The 17,220-nt window shown below is 40.9% G+C and overlaps 1 protein-coding gene across 3 annotated transcripts in view; it reads right to left on the bottom strand.

Annotated features, from left to right (window-relative positions):
* The window catches only part of PCSK2 (proprotein convertase subtilisin/kexin type 2), a 188,964-nt gene that overhangs the window by 34,847 nt on the left and 136,897 nt on the right, over nucleotides 1–17,220 (bottom strand). For all 3 annotated transcript variants that reach the window (XM_045529543.1, XM_045529542.1, XM_045529544.1), the window contains 2 exons: nucleotides 13,981–14,057; nucleotides 1,869–1,957 (listed from right to left, as the gene is read on the bottom strand). In XM_045529543.1, coding sequence (XP_045385499.1) covers nucleotides 1,869–1,957; nucleotides 13,981–14,057 — 166 coding nt within the window. The remainder of the gene's footprint in view (nucleotides 1–1,868; nucleotides 1,958–13,980; nucleotides 14,058–17,220) is intronic.

Raw genomic sequence — 17,220 nt, 5'->3', positions numbered from 1 at the left:
CTGGGGAGGCTGGACAGACCAGGGTGTTCATGGCCCTGGAGCTCCCCCTAGCCAATGAACTAGGGGAGCTGGTGCATTAACTCTCCAGCCCCCCCATCTTAGGGGGACAATTCTGAGGGGTGGTCCCCACACTCCCTCAGAGGGGCCCCTGCAGGACCAGTCGCCCATGAGACTAACCAGCTCACCAACCCACCCTCCCTTTGCTGCCTTCCTTCCTCATTCCCTCATTCTGGCTTCTCGGGAACCCCTCCCACGTAACCAAGAGGGACCACCTCCCACGTAACCTGCTTGCACCCAAATCCTTGTCTCAGCTTTCTCTGTCAGGAAATCCAATCTAAGAGAGCAGGAGAATCAGGCACATGTGATGAACAGCTCAGATGTTTTCAGAATGTAAACAACAAGACAGAAGAGAAAAAGAGAAAAGCAGCAGATGGGAAAAGATCTCCTCCATGAACCTCCAGAAAGCTACGGGCTGCCCCTAACTCTTTTAACTTTTGCAGGCAGTTCTTTGTTCAAACAACCGGTTACCTTTGGGTAACTCAGGTTTGAGTTTTTTAGTTGCCTCCAGTTCTGTCCTGTGAGCAGAGAACAGCCTCATCTCAGATACTACCCCAGGTATGAGCCTGGCTTATAAAATATTAACTGAGCGATATTTTTTCCCCTGAGCTCATAATGGCTCCTGACATTTTAATGCCAGCATTTTGGATATGCACAAGGTAAAGAAAGCCAAAACCAAACGAGGGGCAAAGCCTCCTCTGTTTACATTTCAGAAACCTCCAGATGTATTCTTTTGTGAAATTCAGCACCCAGTTCAGGCAAGCCTCTTAGCAAACAGTGTTGAAAGAGGTTAATAGTGGGTTTGTATAGGTTACTTTTGTTTTATTTAGTTCCCTGGAAATGCAAGTGTCAGCAGAAAGTAGGTTTACAGTTCCATTAAATTGCCAGGAAAAAAATACCAAGACAGTTGTTGTTTAAAAAAAAAAAAGAAAGAAAGAAAAAAAGAAAAACAAGGTTGAGTGACTCAGCCTGAATAAATTAACCAATTTGATGCAAACTTGGAACAAGACAGGAGCACTGTGTTCTCCGGCATCTTGTTGAGAGCTTATGAATCTCTCTGTCTTTGTCTCTTTCTCCTTCTCTCTTTTTTTTGGTAGTGGTAGGGTGGAAATGTTGGTTTCTAAATTTCCGGTGACTTGCCACTCTCATTTCTAAAGGTTCTGTAAAGGGGAAATTGTTAAATATCCTACCCAATGGAACTTAATAAAAAAGTTCCAGGTGGCATATATCTTTTTAAAGATGAGATCCATTGTGCAAAACATTTGTTCTGAGTATGTTTACAAATAATTTGCACATGCCTCCTTATATTCTATAGTCTTATAGTTGAGTCTTATTAAAATATTACAAGACATTGACACAAAAGAGTAGTGACTATACAATTCCATTTATATAAAGTTAAAAAAAACTGGCAATAACCAATTCTTGCTGTTAGGAAGGAGGACCGTGGCCATTCTTGTGTGTTTGGGTAGTAACTGGGAGGGAACGTGAAGGGGGCTTTGGGGTGCTGGACATGTTTTGTTTCCAGATCATTACATGGGTGTGCCTAGCTTGTGAGAATTCAGTGAGCTGTGTGCTTTTGATTGGTGCACTTTTCTTTATTTATATTATGCTTAAATTAAAAATTTAAAAATATATTGATAATTTCCATGCAGGTTAAAATAATTTTTTTTTTTCATTTGTGCTAAATCTATGGAACATAGCTCTCCTCCCGTAGTGGGATTTTTTTTTTTTTTTTTGCTGGCCACTGGCTGGGCTGGAGACCAGAATGTGTGGTACCTTCTAGGGTTGGCTGTTTGGCAGGGACAGCTTACCTGCAACCTTGGAGTTGTATGCCACTCCAACCCCACAGATGTTGTTGTTGGCTGCAGCAGAAACTTCTCCTGCACATCGGGTCCCATGGCTTTGGAAAAAAATAAATAAGACATATTAGATACAGAGTGAAGAGAATTTAGAGGAGGGTCTTCAAATTCCATCAATTGGAAATAATTTGATTCTTTTCAATGGTGCAGTTAGAGTTGAGCCAGCACGTGGCCCACCCAATTTTCTGTCTGTACATCCCAACTTCTCCTTCCTTCCCTCTGGCCCTTCTGGGTTGTTTTCTTGACCTTGGGTTTTTTCAATTCATAAAGAGGCTTCTGAGAACATTTTCAGCCTTAACATTTGGTTTTTACTTCAAAATTTGAAGTATCTTTTTGCAGAAAACACAAAAGTTTCTGTAAGAATGTAACACAATATAAAAACAGGTTTGCGAGGGTTGGAATGGCTTTGATTTTTTTTTAAGCACTAGAATTGTGGGGTGCTGCTTATTTTCAAGGCTGGTTCAGTACACAGGGGTGTAACCCTGCCTGTCAGTAATGGAATAAGGTTACTTACCTTTATTGGATCATAGCCTCCTTTGAGAACATATTGAATACCATGATCCTACTTCCATCCAGGAATAAAAAAGCATACATGGGCAACACTTTGCATAGAATTTTAAGGGGTCCACAGAACCTTTGAGGCTGTTCAGATTAGAAATCCAATGCATAAATGATCTTTCTAAGATTCACCTGGCCTTACAATTTTGAGCAAGGCCTTCTCTGAGAAGAAAATGGCCTCATGGTCTCAAATGTTGTCTGCAACAGACACTGTAATTGCATTCATTTTCTCCCTTATGCTGTTCTCTCCTTCCTTATAAAGGTTCCAAACAGTTACTCCTGTTCCATATGCATTTCCCCTCCCCTGGTTTTGGGCTGGCCTGCTTTGACCCAAAGAACGCAGCGGAAGATGATATGCCACTTCTTAAGAGGCTGGCAGTTTCCACTTCCATCCTCTGTGGCCAGGTGCCATGTAGAGGAACATGGGCTAGCCTAGGAATGGATGAGGAATGTGGGCTAGCCTGGGAATGGATGAGGCTCCATGGAGAGAGAGAGGCCCAGCAACATCCACGGTGAAAACTGATGTGTGAGGGAAGCCACCTTCATCCGTCACATCCAGACAAATGGCCCAGACAACAGGACATGGAGAGAGACAGGCTATTCCTGCGGAGCCAGCCCAGGTTCCAGGATTGTGAACAAAGAAGTGTTTGTTGTTTTTTAAGCTGCTAGGTTTGTTAAGTAGCAATAGAGAACTGAAACAAGTATAAACTCTGAATCAGTCAGGCTGTGCTGTAAGCCCCAAACAGCATTCAAGATGTGGAACATTCCAATGGTACAAGTCATCTGAAACTATCAGCCCCAGGTCTGAAAAGTCCATTTTAATGGTCTGTGGAGCAGCTAATGAATTGAACGGGCCACGCTGCCAGGTCTGCAGGGACAGTGTGAGCATGGTCTGCTGAAGACACAGGGCAGGGAGGGCTGGTCTTTCCACTCACTACTCAAACGGTGGTACACCAGCAGGAAATGTGGGTGGGGGACCCATGGGCTGTGATTCCCCAGGAATTTTCGGTTTCTGCAGTGTTGACTGGCACACTGTCTGGGACAGCCTCCTGGGGCAAGAAAGGCTATTGCACCAGCCCTTAAAAATAGTCACATCCAAGGATGGAAAAAATACACACACATTTTCTTTCTCTATATGAACAAAAGCAAATCCTGCCTCCACAAAGGCTACATATTTCATGGGCTCACAATTCCCTTTGAAACAAGAATGAAATCTGTATATTGTGCACACATAAACCCTGTGTCACAGCAGAGGTTGGCCCTTGTGTTTAAAGCTCTGTGAAAACTTGAAGTGCTGAATAAACCATTGTGTACTTGTCTTTCAGTTTTCTGTAAAGCACATTTGAGATTTTAAGAAGGTGCTTAGTTGTGGTTTGATGGGTGAGTCTATCATGGAAGTGGCTTTCATACCTTTTATGCCAAATGCTGAAGAAAATGCTAGATAAAATGCTAAAAAAAACAGCCTGGAAGCTCACATATAGGTATATTATATAATGAAATATACGTACACTTTATATTGATTCATATATACTTCAAATGTATGTATTTAAGTATATATTTGTACTTATATATACTTACATATTTATAGTTATATACATATATTCATATGTAACATATACTTATATAATACATACACATCCAAATACACAAATATATACTTATGTCAAATCATATATAAAGTACATACATATGCTTTATATATATGTACATACATTAATATATTTTAAAATGGAACTTTAATGGATATTGATTAAATTGGTCTTGCCTGCTTCCTGTTTGGTTCATGTGAACAAACAGGTATTTAAGTAAAAGTTTAAAAATCTGGCCGGGCGTGGTGGCTCACGCCTGTAATCCTAGCCCTCTGGGAGGCCGAGGCGGGTGGATCGCTAGAGGTCAGGAGTTCGAGACCAGCTTGAGCAAGAGCAAGACCCCGTCTTTACTAAAAAATAGAAACAAATTAGCTGGCCAACTAAAATATATATAGAAAAAATTAGCCGGGCATGGTGGTGCATGCCTGTAGTCCCAGCTACTCGGGAGGCTGAGGCAGTAGGATCGCTTAAGCCCAGGAGTTTGAGGTTGCTGTGAGCTAGGCTGACGCCACGGCACTCACTCTAGCCCGGGCAACACAGCAAGACTCTGTCTCAAAAAAAAAAAAAAAATCAGTTGCATGTCTAATTCAACTGATCACAAGTATTAGGTCATTAAATATGAAGTGTCCAATTTTGAGTCAAAAGTTTAGTTTATTATATCTCAAACAAGAAGCAGTACAATTAATCAAAGTGTGTGCCTAAACTATCAACACAGTTTTGCCATCATAACAGTAGCTTGCTTATGCCAGCAGCGAAGAAGCCTGGAGAGTGAGTGGCAATAAAATTGCGAAAGGCATTTTCCACAGCTTGTTGAGAAGTGAATATTTTTCCTTGCAAGAAGTGGTCCAAAGCCTGGAAGAAGTGGTAGTCAGTTGGTGCAAGGTTTGGTGAATACGGCAGATGTCCAGCTTCTGTAGTGTGAGCAGCGTTGTTTATGCAACATGTAGTTGAGCATTGTCTTGCGAGAGGATTGGCCTGTTTCTATTGACCAATCTCGGCTGCTTAATTGCAAGTGTCCTTCCTCATCATTTTGTCCAATTGGTTGCAGCAGACATCTGCTGTGATCAATTGACCAGGTTTCATGAAGCTGTAGTGGATAATATAAGCAGTGGACCACCAAACAGACAGCATTTGGGTTTTATTTGATGAACATTCAATTTTGGACTTAATTTTTATTCAACCATTGTGCCAAACACTTGCGATTGTCATAAAGAATCCATTTTTCATCACATGTAACAATACAGTATAGAAATGGTTCACCTTTATGTCATGACAACAAAGAAAGGCAAGCCTCAAGATGATTTCTTTTCTGATGCTTGTTTAATTCATGCGGAACCATCTACCTAGCTTCTTTACCTTGCTGCTTTGTTTCAAATGGTCCAATATTGTTGGAATAGTAACGTCAAACCTTGCTGCTAATTCATGGGTAGGTTGAGATGGATTCGCTTCCCCTGCAGCTTTTAGCTCATCATTATCCACCTTGGTCTCAGGTCACCCACATGGCTCATTTTCAAGGTTAAAATCATCAGAATGGAACTTCTCCAACCACTGACATATGTGCATTCATTCATTAGCCACATTCTTCCCAAACACTTTGTTGTATTTCGAGCTGTCTGCCCTGCATTGGTTCCATGATGGAACTCATATTTGAAAATAACACAAAGTTTTGACTTATCCATTGTTTCACAAAAATTGCTCTAAAAAATTTGAAAGATAATCACAAGCCAAAATGGGTGTTTGAAAGAATAAGGATGTACCTTCACGATAAAAACAATAACAACAACAAATGAACGAACCAACCAACCACCAGCAACAACAACAACAAAAAACCCCAAGAAATGTCAAAGTAAAATGTCAGAGATATCAACTGTCAAACTTAGTACTTAAAGAAATCGGACATTCCATACTTAACAACCTAATATGTTATTATTTAATAATCAACCTTGATGAAATCTCCCAAAGTGCTTTCCCAAATGTGCACAATGAGGAAGTGGCTGGGCCAGGTTTGCAACCAATGCTTTATGACTGGACCACTTCACTACCCTACCTGAAGGTGATAAACTCATCCCTGCCCTAAAAGTGCTCACTAAAGGCTGGAGGACAAATGTGCGTGAACTGATGTGAACAAAGACAAGACATTGAATAATGCTCCTGTATCCTTAATTTTGGCCTTTAAGTGGGGGAAATGAATGTCATGGGCTCTCCAGGGGAACATATGGGAAGAAACATTTCATTGCTAAATTGGGCGACACTAATTTGCAGTAAGCAATGAATGGAGGCTTCTTAATAATTGATCGTGACATCATGTCTCTTCACAGTCCTGGGTCTTTGAATCTGGACTTGTGACTTGCTTTGGACAAAAGAATGTGGCAGAAGTGATGAGTTTAGGCCTCAAGAGACTTTGCAGCTTGTTCCTTTTCTTCTGAAGCCCCGCCCAGGTGCCATGTGAACAAGCCCAGGTTAACCTATTGGGTGATGTGTTTCATTTTGCATTTTTCTCATTATTAGCAAGGCAGTCTTTTCACATGTTCATTGGATCACGTTTTTCTCCTCTGTGAATTGCCTGTTCATAACCTTGGTCCATTTTTTTTTTCTGTTGAGGTGTTTATCTTTTTTTTTCTTTGATTTGTAGCTATTCTTTTGTAAATTTTGGATATTAGTTCTTTTTTTCATAAAATTTGTTGCAATATCTTCTATTCTGTGGCTTGCTTGTCTTCCAGCTTTGTTCATTGCAACTTTTGTTGAACAGAAGTATTTAATTTTAATGTAGTTAGGTTTATCAATCTTTTCCTTTTCTTTGTGTTTTAGTATCTTGTTTGAGAAATCCATCTTCTTATCCATGAACTAAGTGTGCCACTCTAATAATTCAGGACTTCTATATGTGTTTACCTAAAGTTTGATAATTTTCTCCTTGGTGATCTCGCACATTTTCTTAGATTTATAATTATTTGATTGGCTATGAGATATAGCATAGTGTTGAATGAAAGAGATGATGGGCAGCTCCCTCATCATGTTCCAGACTTAGAGAATACTATCAAAGTTCCGCCTTTCAGAATAATGTTTGCTGTAGGTTTTTGATAAACAGACAGTGTTGTGTTCAATTCGATAATTAGCTCTTCAACTGCATCCAGGCTAGATTTTTATCCCATTTATTGAGATTTTATTCCAGAGGCTGTATTTTTCAATTGCAATAAGTTCTTCCTTCTATTCAAAGTTTCTTTCTTTCTTTATTTTTTTTTTGCCTATGTTTCTCCCATCATTTGTTTGTCTTTTTAAATGAATGTTATCCATGCATTTATCACTCCGAGCAAACTAAGAATAACTTAAAATCTTTTTTAAGACTGCTTCATAAAATAAATTTCATCTGGTATAAATTAATATCCTGATTTTTAATTTTGGTGGGTGCATTTTTTTCAGATATTTTGGAATTTTGGATTTCAGGCTAATTTTGAGATATATTCCCCCCACCTCCCCGTCTTTCTCTCTTTTCCTTTGGGCTCCTTTCCTGGCTACTGGTCCTGTGGTTGCACCAATTGACTCCTTAGTTCTGTTTCCCACAGCCAGGTCTTATAACAGACTCATAGAGGTATGGAGAGAAGACAGATCACTGTGAAGTTTGGCCAAGTTCATCTTATTTGAGGCTATATTTGTCTTCCAGTTTCTAGTCTCCCTAGGTCTACAGATTCTTAGACAACCAATTCCCGTGCCAGCCAGCTGCTGTCTTTCCAGCCAGATGTTTGGAGAAAGAAGCTCCAATGTTAGATGTACTAGAGCTGAAATGCAGAGACTCTCCAGCTAGTTGGGCATCCACCGCGTTTGCTGGTTAGTGTCCAATGAGCTCTGCAGGGTAAGACTTTGGGGTTTCAAGAGCCTACTGGTTAGAATAGGTGACAGGTGAATAGGTTAGACAGAATAGGTTAGAATAGAGGTGAGAAGGTGCAAAGCTGCTTCTGGGGAAATCCCTGGGTCTGCCAGCAAGTACCCAGTGCTCTCTGGAGAAGTGAGGAGGCTCTCCATCTTCCTGGGGTCAGGTGCTAAGCATTTCAATTTTCCTAACAGATCAACCTGGTCTCATACATACAAGGTATCTTTCGGTATAACTTCTCTTTCCATCAGCAATGCAGAAACACAGGCACTAGACTCCTGCCAGAGAGTTTAACTTTGAACTGACTGTTACCTAGTTTCTGTCAAAAGCTCAGATGACAGAGTGGCTGTCTGAGCAAGATGAGTGAGTGGCTGGGTCATCTACTTATTCCTTTGGCATAAATTCTCCAACTTTTCTATCTATTAATAGTTGGAGAATCATTGACTTAGCTCCTGTATAAATCACTTTACTGAATTTCACCATTATATATGCTTCTGTTTGGAGAGTGCCTGCCATGTGCCATGCTCTGTACCAAGTACTGGGTAAACCTGTCTGTAACAACTAACACAAACTTTCAAGGTGAGAGCTTTAGTCCTATTTTATAGATAGGGAACCTGATTCAGTGATCGCTCATTCCAAACCAAGCAATTATTATGATATAACTACATTTGTCCACCATAATCTGTTGTATTTTTCTCTTTTAAGAAAATCATTATTGCCAACTGAGGATTGTAAATCTCTCTGTATGGCATGCACACCATTAGCTTCCAAAGTAGAAATGATTATACCAACATATAGGTATTTCTTTTACAATCTTTATAATTTTCCCCATAACCACTAAATCTATATTATCTCTATTTCTTTTAGCTGAAGGGAACATTTAAATAACGAAGACTTTACTAATCCAGGTAGGGGACTAGAAGAAAAAAAAAAACCCTGCAGTATTTCTGCAATGGCTCAGAATAGCTAACAAATTGAACTCTGTTGGATTTCACTGTGCTCTGGTTTGGATGTGGAAAGGATTAGTTACGAGCAGCAACCTTTGAGCTAATACCGACTTACGAGGTAGTCTTGAAGTGCACATGAAAAAAAGTCAGATTACGTCTTTGAAAGCAGTTTGAATTTTATTATCCGGGAGGCTATTTTAAAATTAGTCCATAAAGACATAAGAGAAAGATGTTCATCTATTCCAAGACCATTAACTGTCACCAGGGTAAGGTATCGGTATACATCAGTGTGAAAATAGCCAACCAGAGAGGGCCATTTTTCTCACATGTTCTTCTGTGTCCTGTTGTGCAGAGCTCTTCAGAATGAAATATGATTTTTAATCAGAAAAAAAAGTTAATCACTGAAAATTTTTCTTATTTGAAGGTTTAACTAATGCTATCAATCAAATTAGCTCACATGGAGATACATGTCCTTCAGCATCCATTTATTCTTCTTCCTTCCCCCCATTTTGGTTGCTTGAGTAATAAATGTCTTCTCTCTTCCTGAATTTATAGTAAACTTTTTGCAGCCAGGAATTGCATCTAATCCAGAATCTCGTACTCTTTAGGGCTTAATAGATAGAGCGCGCTGCATCCTCTGATGCTTCATAAATATTGTCGATGGCAGGGATGACATTTCAGTGGCGAATGGCTGTCAAAGAAATGCTATGCAAGAGGGATTTTTATGGACAACAGCACAGTAATGGAATACAGATCTGCAATGCATCGCCAAACATTGACCTAAAACTGAGCAAGGCTACAAGATTATTGACAAAACGTAGGCTGCAAACCTTGTGAGCAGTGGGCAGCTCGAAAATGGACAGATGTCAAGGCCACTCAACATCTTGGCATAGCTGAAAAGGTTTGTCACCCATCCATCAACCAGCTAATCAATATTTATTGAGTGCCAGCAAGAAAAAAATGTAATGCTAGATCCAGATACCACCCATCAAAATAATTATATCTGTTTTGCACATTATTTATGCTCTTTAAATGTGTATTACTTTCTATCTTTTTACATTTTGAGTTATTATTATTTTGTTTGGCCAAATGTGTTTTTCTGATTGCAAACTAGGAGAAAATTATAATCCTTTTGCAAATTTCTCAACTGTGTTTCATATATATCCCTGGAGCTCGGATACTGCATGTAATTATTAAATGATTCGCAATGGAATAAATACACTTGCTCTGCTTAAAAAGGAACAATCCTACAAAATCAGTCAAGCACAGGGCAAGACATTCTAACATACATAGTCTCTAAAAGCAGTTCTGCATGTGTATGAAGTTTGTTTTCATAAAGCATCCTTGGCTTGGAGTTTTAAATATGTTCTTAAAGAAATGTACCCTTGAAGGAAAATAATAATACAGAGGATGTGAGATGATGGAAAACCCAGAAGAGATGTGTTGCTGTTGAATTCGGTTTCCCAACCAAGGGGAACATTGTACTTGCTTGAGTCTCCCTTCTAGTGTATTTCACTTTCTACTTGCCACAGCGGTGAGAATCCTGTGATCGGGAGCCGCTGTCTTTTCCTGTGCAGCAACTGCTCCTGCGTTCTAACTAGCCTTTGTGGCAGGCGGTGTGGCTGAATAGTCAATAGCAACAAGCCCATTGTTGGTCTGCTTTGGTCAGCTCTTTATTAGAGCTCTTTATTAGTGCATGCTGAAATGAGCATTTCTCAAGAGCCCCAGTCTGTGGAACAGAAATGGGGCATTGGATTTAGTGCCCATGTTCAGGAGAGAACCCCTAAAGGATCGGGGACATGCCTGTGTGTCTGCACAGTGGGCGAGAGGCTCACGATGGATCAGCAGAAGACTCTGCACCGGCAAAGGGCAAGTGCTGGGCTCCGGGATCTTGGAGCTTTTGGGTAGGGACATTCCCTGAGTGCAATGGGGGATGATCCTCCTATCTGCCCCCTGCCCAATTTCTGACCCACCCACAAAATCTATTTTTCTTCTTTCTCCTGGCAACCTGTTGAAAACCTTTAAGTTCCGCCTCTCCCGTGATTCCTTCTTAGAATGCTGCCCCCTGCACCAGTCTCTAACCTCCAGACTGATATCCACGCCACCTCCTGAACAAATCCTGCACCTCCCTCCCTCCCCCTCTTTGCCCAAATTGTACTTTTGCCCTGGAATATACTAAATACTTGCTCCCTACCCCTAACTCTATTACCTTCAATCGAATCCTAGACCAATGAGCCCCTCAATGGCATCAAATCCTGTCTTCACCACATATTAGCTGTGTAACTTTGCACAAGTTACTTAACCTCTCTGTGCTTCAGTTTTCAAAATGGGGAAGATAATGGTAATACCTATTTCAGAGGGTTGTTATGAGAATTAATTGAATTAATACCTGCCAAGCACTTAGAACGGTGCCTTAGAGATAGTAACTGCCGGACGTGCGTGAGGTCTCCTTGTTGTGTTATTGCAGCCTTGGCTACATTTTGCACTGTGCCTGGGCATCTATTGTCTCCTCATATGGCACTGCAAGCTCCTTGGAAGCTTGCACACCAAAATGAGAAATTCTGTGATAGCAAACTAAAGTCCCAGTTCTGCTTATTGCCTCTTTTTATACCCTATGCTTTAAAAATGTGCCTCTTATTATAAAAAATATCAAAGACAAAAATAGACTCTATGTACCCGTTGCCCAGCTTTATCAATGACAAACTCATGACTAATGGCATTACCTCTACACCCCAACCCATACTCCTCTCTCCTGCCTCAAGCTGTAGTAATCTTGATGAAGACACCTGGCACAATATCATTTCATCTTTTAATGACTTTTAAAAAGGGACTTTTAAATAAACATATCCTAACCCTCACGGGAAAGACACTTCATTCACATTCTCCTTATGCCAAGCAGGAATCATCTCCAGGAAAGTGCCAACCTTTGGGACCAAAGATTCTCCCAGTGCTGTGGGCTTGAACTTTGACCCCCTCCATGCTCCCATAATCATTTACAATCGTAGTTATGTTTTGAGAGGCCATGATTTGAGTGGTGGCATCATCTGATCTTTGTAAGAACAAGCCATGGTGGGTGAGGATCTTTGAAAATGACTTGATAATTGGGAAAAACCCATTTACTGGTCAAAGTGGACCCTCTGTCTTGAGTCACTGGCTCCCTAAGACACAGGGATCATGCTTGCCTGAGTCACTGTCACTGTGTCTCGGGTAATTGCACACTTGGGAATTCTTAGCACTGACAATGATGAATTTTATTGCCCTCAGCACTAATTAGTACTAATTGGAGGTTTTTAGCCAGTTTAAAATTGTACTTTTCAGAACAAGTTTGCAAATGAAATATTTAAGAGAGAAGACATTTCCGTAGTGTTTTTTGTTTGTTTGTTGTTTTAGGAGTATTTTTAACAGCACATCACTCAGGAAGATTTGATTAGGGAAGAGATTGTGTTTGGGTTCAGAAAATGAGGTTGGGCGAAAGCCATTCTGTTTGTTATATTTTTGTGTCTGGGTCAATCCAACAAAGATTAATTTAGTACCTTCTAGCTACAGAAAGATAGCAAGTAGCTGGTACCCATGTTGCTACTGCCCTTTCCAATATTCATGTGGATAGTTGGTAATCAATCGTGCTATCCCCATGGCTCTTCTAAGCACAGTGTTCCAGATGCCATTGCCAATTATGTCTAGACCCTGGCTTAGTGACATTTATTTGGTAACTTCATATCCTTAGGTCTGAAAGTGGTTTATTTGCTATGTGTATGCTAGGACCTAGGGCTAGACGTCATGGGAGTAAGAGACACTTTGTTCCAAAAGTTCTTGGGCCTTTGTGTTTTCAATACATTCTCACCTGCCCAACACACACTTCCAAGCACTGCATGATAATTTTCAGGCTGCAGATGATGTTGATAGAGAATGAATTGTGCTACTGGACATCAGCAATGATCTTTTAAAAATGTTACAAATTTGAATTCTATTTTCTTTCTTTTTCTTTTCTGCATTTTCACTTGAAACCTGTGCACCTTGTTTGCATCGCTAACAGTGTCAGGTCAACTTGCTAACGATAGAGACCACTGAGGATCCGGTTCTGACCACTCTCTGGACATCACGCTTCTTGTATAAAATAATAAAAATGATACTTATAAAAGAATGGTACAAATATGGATTTAGAAATAATTTGAAGCATGGGTCTAATCTTGGCTTTGACTTGAATCTTAACTGTTTGACCAAAGAAGCCATTTAACTTTTCTGTGCCTGTTTCCTTATCACTAAACTGAAAACAATGACATTTGTTTTATATCTACTACTTAGGTTGCCATGAGAAGTAAAAGAAATGGATAAAGTGTTCTACACATAATATATTTTTATACCACTAATTGAAGTTCATATATTTTTATGAACTTCACTCCAGGACATTAATAGTAGGGAAGTACTAGGTTTAAAAATTGTAGTATTCTTTCATTGAGCAAGCCACACATCTTTGTTTCTTGATATTTCTCATATGCAATTAACAATGTAAGCAAGATGTTTACTTGAAGAAAAAGACCACGTTTACATATTTAGTAGTGAAACAGGCTAAAGAAAAATCATACCTTTGGATGGACCATTTGGGTAATTTTACAAGGTGGGACATTTATCCCAAGCAATACTTCCAATTTCTGCCAATCACACTCTTCTGTTAAAAAGGGACCACATGAGCTGTTATGAGGTTATAGCAGAAACGTTTTTCAAAAACATACAGACACAGACCCATGGGGCAAAAATATTCTGCCCAATAGTTTCAACAGATTTAGCAAAATCAGCATGTTTTAAATCATCTTGTAATGGGTTGAGAAAAGACTTCTTATTTTTATTTTCTTCTATCTTGAATAGATTACAGTGGCAAATAGTTTCTAGTTCAACAAAAGAGTCAAAAGATAATTCTAGAGGAAGATTGAAATATTAAAAATTCCACAAATTCATAGAGAATGTAGCCACTAGGAAGAGAAAAACCACGATATAATTTAGCGAAGCATAGGAATTATTTTGCTGGTGATGCTCAAGCCTTAAACAAACCAAAGCCAAACTAAACCCCAAAGCCTGAAGTCAAAGATGCCTCGGCAGGCTCAGTTTACCTGTTAAACCAGTCGTCTGTGTACCGAGGGTAAGGATAAGGGTCGTTGCTGCTGAAGTCGTAACTTGCTTCGGCGTTCTGAAAAACACAAGGTACCTCATTAGGTCAATAAAGCCAGAGGCACAGTGAAGGGAAAACACTGTGAGACTGTTTTACATTTATAGTCTTTCCCTGGAGTGTTGTGCTAATGTTCTGTGCTGAACCAGCCCTTGCAAAACTGTGGCAGAGCTGAAGTGTGTCCTTGGAGCCTTCCATCCTCCCCTGATACCTTTTTCCAGGCTTCCAGGTGAGGTGGCTAGGAAATTGGCATGAGTGGTCACTGTGGGGCGCTCATAGGGGCCCCGAGGGCTGCCTCTTTCTTCTGAGCTGTGCTCTTGGAGTGGGGTGGGGCACGTGGGCATAGCCAACCTCAGAGAGGTCCAGGACTCAGCCCACGACAGGGGCGTGGAGTCGCAGATCAGGGTGGCTGTGTGCATCTTAGCTACAGGCTCCGGTGGCCCCAGGGCAGAGCAGGACCTGGCAGAATGTTCCGTGGGAATCTGAGGTTGGTGAGGACTGGCCTTGGGAACCAGCTGGCCTAGAAAGTTCTGATGGTCAGGACGGTGAGGGTCCAGGGCAGAATCCATGGTAACTGAGGGCAACGGGAACAGGGTGGCTGCAGAAGCCAGTGTGGACAGATGATGAAAAATGAGCCTAGGACGACTTTGTCCCTCTCTGTAGTGCTGTGTTAGTCCTTTGGAGCTTGAGTCCTCTGGAGCGGTTCTGGAGACAGGGAGGGTGGGGGCAAAACCTAAGTTGACCAAGACCAAGTTTCTATCATCAGGGAAATTAGACTGGCAGGTGGAAATTAAGTTCAATTAGAGAAGATTGGGGAACGTCTGCACCCTTGTGATCAATTGCCTGAGTTTCTGGTTTCACAGACATTCCACTCTGGCTCATCTTTCTGGTGCACAGCAACCCCCTGGGGTGGTGGGATTCACAGGGGTAGCTGGGGAGTTCTAAGAGCCCAGCTTATAGCTGAGAACTTACAGCTCTTATAACAAGAAGAAAGGCCATGTATTATCTAGGGTCAAATTTGCATCTGAATGTTGAAATCGATGATAACTTAGGAACCCCAACTATTTTGTTGTCTTTACCATTAATTTGATGACTAATGCTTAATTCCTTGTGTAACAGTTTACACTGAGCATTAAGGAAGGCAAACAGTTGTTATTCTTGTTTGGCTGTATGTTTTCTGGCTAAAACTCAAATGGTTTCTAGCAAGAAAGAATAATGAGCAATATTTTGCAAGGGTTCTGTTTACGCTTTTATAGCGAAGCCAAATCATTTATTGATTTGAATTACCATGTTCTCTCCCATAAAATTATTTGTGTACAGGAATAAGTTAAACTGGCCTTGAATTATACCAGATTTTCTATAAGAGCCATTGACATGGACATTCGTGGAGGAAGTGGTGTTTTGGTAAATTTAATGTTCTGTTCATCCTTGGCTAAACCAGATGCTTGTTTTGTTTGGATTTCTCTAACTTCTTTCTAAAGTGCATTATTCTATTTTCTTGCTTTAGAAAATACTAGCTGTTTTAGTGAAAATAATTTAATCTTTGATGATTCAGCATCAGGGTGATTCAGAGTCATCATTAAGAACTTGAATTATCATTGTACCATCTCTCAGAAAGTGAGAAGATTGGGCTGAATCCAAACTGACCTCAGGGCTTCCCTGGAAGTTATTTCTGGAAGAAACTTCTGATAATGGCTCATTTTCTTTTATAAAAGCTTAGTGCAGAGGGGGAAAAAAAAAACCCCACCTCTGGTATTTAATAATTCCAAGGCTTAATTTCTAAATATTTTAATGTGTAGTCAGAAAGGAAGACTAGATTTGCTCTAAGCTAGAAAGTTTAATAATTAAAAGCTGGGCATTGTTTGCACTGTGTACTCTTCAAACAGAGGGACTGCATTGCATACTATGCTAAGAAGGGACAGGTGACTTACTCATTTTCATGAAATCCTCTGGCTTGTTATATCTGAGGTGCTGTACTTGTGGGACCATCAAAGGCACAGGCTGACAAATGGCACACTTCGGGTGGGGCTGGGATATCGTGAAGGCTGGTGTGGAAAGGTGGGAGTTCCTGAACCCAGTGGTCACTGTGTCCATTGCGTTCACATCTACAGAGAAGCTTCTGAAGCTCCTGACACTGAACTCGGCTCTGGCCCTGCCGTCTATACTCCCCAATCTGGAATTTAATGCCTCAGTGATGAGTGAGCCCCCCTTGCTGAGCTGCCCAAGACAAATGTGTCTGCAGGTACCAGCTTGGTGAAGGGAAAGGAAGAGAGGCATTCCAGTCAGATAAACCTGATTTGAAACTAGGCTGTTTTTGGCCTTGGGAATTTTCTTATTTTTTGGAAACTATGGTATCCTCATCTTTAAAATGCAGATGGTAAAACTATTACTACTTGGTTGCTGGGGTGGGTAAAATGAGAGGAGATACAAACTGGCAGGCACATTGTGAACATTCTCAGTGTGAACATTCTCTCATCTCTGGTGTCTCTTGTTTTGTCCTTCTCTTTCTTAGATCACTTCTGGCAAGGGTCACAAAATATGGCTCACAGGCTAAATCTGGCCCACTGCCTGTTTTTGTCAATAAAGTTTTATTGGAACACAGCCACACCCATATCTTTATGAATTGGGTAATGGCTGCTTTTGCACTATAGTAACAGAGCTAAGCAGTTGTGATAGAGGCGGGCAAAACCTAAGGTATTTACTATTTGGCCTTCTATTGGAAAGGGATTGCAGATCCCTCACTGATGTCCTGGTCCTCTGGGACTCCCAGGCTGCGCTCTGACATCCTACACTGTAGCATCTCACCTGTTCTGAGAGATACCTGTCCTGTGTCCCATTCTCTTTAGGTGAGCCGTAGCTGCTAAAAAGGAATCTGACATAAACTAGTCTGACTACATTGTTAGGAGCTTGAAGCTTACCCCTCCCATGTCTCATGTCAATCAAAGGTGGGTTATCGAGCAAGTTACCACGGTCAGAAACTGGGGCTCAGCCCACCAGGACACTGATGGAGGCTGCAGAGCACATTCCTCTGTGATGGTGAGGAAGTACTGCCACTGTTCCCACCACCCCGCTGCCCACCACCGGTTGAAGGTGCTCCTAGGGGCTACCATTCCTCTAGCTCTTCTGTTTTTTCTAACTATAAGTATCCTGTTTATTCCCATGGTCAGAACATTGTTCTCGGCAG

This window comes from Lemur catta, chromosome 17 (genome assembly GCF_020740605.2).
Source record: "Lemur catta isolate mLemCat1 chromosome 17, mLemCat1.pri, whole genome shotgun sequence".
NCBI classification, from domain to species: Eukaryota; Metazoa; Chordata; class Mammalia; order Primates; family Lemuridae; genus Lemur; species Lemur catta.
Note: the sequence above shows the minus strand (reverse complement) of the source record. Positions and strands in the feature narration are given on the sequence as shown.